The sequence below is a fragment of the Diabrotica virgifera genome, chromosome 9 (genome assembly GCF_917563875.1).
Source record: "Diabrotica virgifera virgifera chromosome 9, PGI_DIABVI_V3a".
NCBI lineage: Eukaryota > Metazoa > Arthropoda > Insecta > Coleoptera > Chrysomelidae > Diabrotica > Diabrotica virgifera.
Genome location: NC_065451.1, coordinates 69,944,274 through 69,949,693, shown reverse-complemented (window position 1 = coordinate 69,949,693; position 5,420 = coordinate 69,944,274). Strand labels below are relative to the sequence as shown.

The 5,420-nt window shown below is 34.2% G+C and overlaps 1 protein-coding gene across 1 annotated transcript; it reads left to right on the top strand.

Moving 5' to 3' along the window:
• Positions 1-509: 509 nt before the first annotated feature.
• LOC126890998 (kinesin-related protein 4-like) lies at positions 510-1,220 on the top strand. The gene is made up of 2 exons (XM_050660178.1): positions 510-801; positions 862-1,220. The coding sequence occupies exons 1-2, from the start codon at positions 510-512 to the stop codon at positions 1,218-1,220; spliced, it is 651 nt and encodes a 216-aa protein (XP_050516135.1).
• The last annotated feature ends 4,200 nt before the right edge of the window (positions 1,221-5,420 follow it).

Genomic DNA, 5,420 nt, shown 5'->3' with positions numbered 1-5,420 from the left:
CTAGTACATTGTAGACGACGCTGTTAGGCAAATACGACGGCTGTTTGAGCAGTGACGACGACGACGACGAGACGCTATCATAGCAAGCAGTATTACCAAGGAGAAATCAGGTGTGTTTGTTTCAATATTCTAAAAGTAGTCAAGACACTTTGGTCTTGTGTCTGGAAATTAGAAATCTGACCAAAGATTGTTTTTTTCGAGGAGCTGTGAACTAGAACTTTGACGATAAACAGTGAATGTTGCGAAAGAACTATCATAAATCATTTAACGATTAACTTTTTTTTTGTTTTTCATTGTTTTTTTTTTTGTTCATTTATTTTAATAACTCATAACTTTGTTAGTATTTGTAGTAAATATTGATAAATTTGAAGTAAAAGCGACTACAATTCTACAGTTCACAAGTACAATTTTTTGCACACGGGAAAAAATAATCTAACTTTTTAGTTAAAAGATAATTTATCTTTTTATTTTTGTTTTTTTTTTGTATTATTATTATATACCTTTTTAAAATGCAGTCTAAACAAACTCTTAACGATTTTCCAAAAATTAGTGTAAACCTTAAAAATTCGGCATTAAGTGCTGTTAAGGCGTTGCATGTTGTCGCGAACGGGGATAAAGGGTTGCCGCGACAAACTAGGAAGAATTTGCGGAATTTTACAAATTTTGCGTGGGATAAAGAATCCCAGGAATATTCCACAAAAATAGAGGACACTAAAAACAAACTAAGTATGCCGGACTTAGTAGCAGTTTGCAGTGTTTTAGATCTGAACTACACTGGTTCAGAAGACGACGTGATTGAACGTATTTGTTTATTTTTGAACGACTTCAATCTTGAAGACGAGAATGACGATGAAGACGAAGACGCTAGCGATGATGACGGCGATAAAGACGTTTATCACAAGGAAAACGGTAAAGACTTTACCGAAGACGATCGCTATAATGAAGATAAGGACGCAAATAGTGATAAAGACGCTTATCACGAGGAAGAAGGTAAATACGTTACCGACGACGATAATAATGATGACGATATGGATGATGAAAGGACGACGGATTTATTTACGAGGAATAGATCAAAATCAAACAAAATGACGAGAGGTAGACTGAATGATTCATTTTCCTTAACTTTTAGAGACGTAGAGGACAGTATAAGAAATTTCGACGGAAAAGACGATTATCCCATAGGAAATGGATCGCTGATTTTGAAGAAATTTCTAATCTGATGGGATGGAATGATTTGCAAATGCTAATTTTTGCTAAACGATCTCTAAAAGGAATAGCTAAACTGTATATACAGTCAGAGAAAGGAGTTAATAGCTGAAAGCTCTTGAAGAAGAGACTGACAACAGAGTTTGAGAACAAAATAAGTAGTGCCGAAATACACAAAATGCTGATGAATAGAAAGAAGAAACAAGGTGAAAGCGTACAGGAGTATGTACTAAAAATGAGAGAAATCGGTAGCAGAGGAAACATCGAAAATGAAGTCATAATGCAGTATATAATTGAGGGAATTATGGACGACCCTGCTAATAAAGTAATACTTGATGGTGCCAAAACTTTCAATATTTTAAAGAGAAGATTAAACTGTACGAATTTATTAAAAAACAGACGACGCAAAAATTAGTTAAAACCGAGACGCATAAAAAGACGTGGACGAACGAGGAAGTAAGACGAGATGAAAGAAGAGCGCCCCTCAAAGTAGGAATAAAAAAGAAGAAAAATGTTTCAATTGTGAAATAGAGGGACACAGATCGACGGATTGTCCTGACAAAGCCAAGGGAGTAAAATGTTTTAGATGCCATCAGTTTGGACACAGGTCTTTTCGATGCAATGAGAAAGAAGAAGAACCATCAACTTCTGGACATGTAAATATTGTTAACTTGGGGTATAAAAACTCGGTAACATTGAAGGTTGGAAAATTATCACTAAGTGCATTATTGGATACAGGAAGCGACATTAGTTCAGTACGAAAAGATATTTTTGAAAAATATTTTGATGACGTGATTCTTTCACAAAACATATTAGATTTAAGTGGATTAGGAGGTACGAGAGTTAAAACTTTAGGTTCATTTAATAAAATGGTAGAAATTCAAGGAGAGGATTTTAATATTTTATTTCATGTTATTCCAAAAGGAGCACTAGACGTTGAAATTATTCTCGGAAACAATATACTGAGACAAGCTGAAGTTACAATAACCGAAGACGGAATAATTTTATCTAAAAAAAGAGTAGATTATTTTATAAGGAGGATTACAATAATTAGCCAGACGACAGTCAATAATGATTTTCAGCTGAACCATACAGAAGATAAAAAAATAAAGACGGATATAGAGGAAGTAGTCAAAAGTTACGAACCTGACAAGACAAAGACGACGGAAGCATACGAGGACTTGTTTATAAAAAACAATATTTTGTTTAAATACGAAGACGGCAAGGAAGTGTTAGTCATTCCGAAAAGAATGCAAACAGAAGTAATTAGAAACTTACACGAGGTAGGACATTTTGCTGTAACAAAAACACAAGATTTAATTCAAAGAGAATGTTACATTCCAAATCTTAGAGAAAAAATCGAGCACTGTATAAGGAATTGCGTTAAATGTATACTTGGAAGCAAGAAAGAAGGCAAAAAGGAGGGTTTGTTACATCCGATAGCAAAAATCGATGGGCCTTTACAAACGTTTCATGTTGACGATTTAGGACCCTTAGCTACGACTAACAAAAACTGTAATCACATTCTGGTGATTATTGACGATTTTTCGAAATTCGCATGGTTTTATCCTACAAAATCAACGAAGGCGAAAGAAGTTATAGAATGCATGAAGTGACATCAAAAGGATTTCGGAAATCCGCTCCGTATAATATCTGACAGAGGTACCGCATTTACGGCGAAGGAATTCGAAGACTATTGCGAAAGTGAACATATAAAACATGTAAAAATTACAACAGGCGTACCAAGAGGCAATGGACAAGTAGAACGCATCAATAGAACGTTAATACCAGTATTAACTAAACTCAGTCTAGAGGAACCGACGAAGTGGTATAAACACATTCATAAATCACAACAGTTCTTTAATGCAACTTATCAAAGAAGTATAAATTCGACGCCGTTCGAAGTACTGTTCGGAACGAAGATGAAGAACAAAGAAGATTTGAGGATGAAGGAGATCATAGAACAGGAGATAATTACACAATTTGATGAAGATAGAGAGATGCTGAGAAACAAGAGTCGACGTCAGTTAGTCAAAATTCAAGAGGAAAATAGACGCAGATATGATCTACGAAGAAAAAGGCCGAGGATCTATAAAAAGGGGGACTTAGTGGCAATCAAGAGAACACAGTTTAGTGGAGGACTCAAATTGCTGAAGAAATATTTTGGACCGTACGTCGTAGTACAAGTGAATCCAAATGACAGGTACGAGGTAAAGAAATCTGGATACCATGATGGACCTCAGAGCACTTCAACGTGTGCAGAGTACATGAAGCCGTGAAAGCCTTCTTTCACAGGAAAAAAGAGATTAGCCTAAGAGGGTTGGTTTTAGCGTAGGGAACTAGAACGAATACAGGGAGTCGATTATAACATCACAGCGACGACAGACGCGGTCTTAGGGATATTACTTAGAAAAAGACGAATTAAGACGGGTATTATATTGATTAGACGCAAATTATCTATAAATACATTTCTTTTTTGTAAGAATAAGAACACTTAAGATTTTGGTCGCAATTACACACTTTTACACTTTTACTTTTCGTCAATTTAATGGTATCAATAATTTAGACATCTATTTTATTAATTAAAACTGTTAAACATCAAACGGACTTTTATTACGATTGTCTTTTAAGGAAATCCTACAGTTATTTAAATCTGAAACTTTTCTTTTTGAAAGTTCTTTCTGGTACATCCTTAATCTGCGACTTTTACAATTTATAAGACCGCAGACGACAAATATAGAAAACAAAAAGGACTCTACTATATGCAATCACATTCCGTGTGGACCAGAGGATGTACCAGAAAAAACCACCACTTTTGGGATTATTTGAGATTGAAAGTTATCCATTTCGGGGTTCTTTGAAAATAACCATGCTTTAAAGAGCCATAACTCAGTCGTTATTGGGTTTACATAGGTCTTTAGGTCTTTGCGACGCGAATCCCTTTGTTTTTTTATTAGCTACAATTTTCTTCTTAATTATTTTTTCTATACAATTAGAATTTTAAGTTATTCATGAAAACTGGTCATAAAATGTGAGTTTTTTCAATGAAAAGGGCATAGTTTCAATCGCTAATAACTTGGTCAGGCTATCGACTACCATAGTTATTTTGATTGAAAAAATTTTCATCCGCTAGATGGGGTTGTTTTCACACCTAGGGCAAAAGCCCGGTTCGGCATAGGGTAGATTTTGAAGAAAAGGGTCAACCGAGCTTAAATCCAAATTTTCATTAAAATCGGCGTTGATTCTCAAAATTTCACGGTTTTACAGTTTTTTACCGCTGATGAATGGTCTAATGATAAAAATATACATTAAATTTATAGCCAAAATTCACATTAACAATGTTTGTTGGGTCATAAAATATAATATTATGTCATTTATCGAAAGTTGGTATTTTTCTAGAACAATCATTATGGATTATAAAGGATCATTAGGAATAGATAATTGATTTTACAGCCAACTCTAATTACTGTCGACTTGAGTATGTACTTCAATATTAATTTTAAGTTAGATCGTTTTATTTATAAATTTTATATACAGAGGGTGTACAGGATGCGCTACAAAATATCATAAGCTTATTAGATATGAAAATAATGATTGTACTTCATTTTTAAATATTAAAAAAAAACTTCTATTTAACTAGTTTTGCTGGGAATTAAGCCACAATTTTACTAAAAGAATGATTTTATTAACGTTTCGACATCCAAATCGCATGCCGTTGTCAAAATACAGTTGTATTTTGATTTTTGAGCGGTTACTTATGGAAAAGACCCCCAATTTATGGAAAACTTAACTTATCTTTTTTTATTTTAGAACCTACTCTTCACAACCCAAAGTGTCCCCATAACGCTCGAGTAACTGCAAATTTAGCACACTTTTCTCCCCTACCATAGACAACGCAATATCCCATCCGGATATTCAATTATCTAACATATCGATAATATTTTTGCCACCTATTACTACAGCACATTCTCAATCGTTAGACCAAGGAATAATTAAAAACTTTTGATGAGAAGAATGTTATTCTTCTTATAATGTTCCTTAGTAACGGCTGAACTGGAGAAGTCCATAATAGTCCAGGGTAATAAGGTTTTTCCCATGACATCCGAGCAGCCAGGGTACTGAAGCGTTTATTTGACAGGTAATACCTATAAGAGCAAATTGTAACTATTTTCTGCGTAGGATCTGGCGGCCATTTTTATTTATAAACAATTAAG

Bases quoted from the DNA above. Each gene is read 5' to 3' on its own strand.
- LOC126890998 (XM_050660178.1), top strand. From the start codon at position 510: ATGCAGTCTAAACAAACTCTTAACGATTTTCCAAAAATTAGTGTAAAC. The intron at 802-861 runs GTATTTGTTTAT...ATGAAGACGAAG, and splicing joins AGAAGACGACGTGATTGAAC to ACGCTAGCGATGATGACGGC.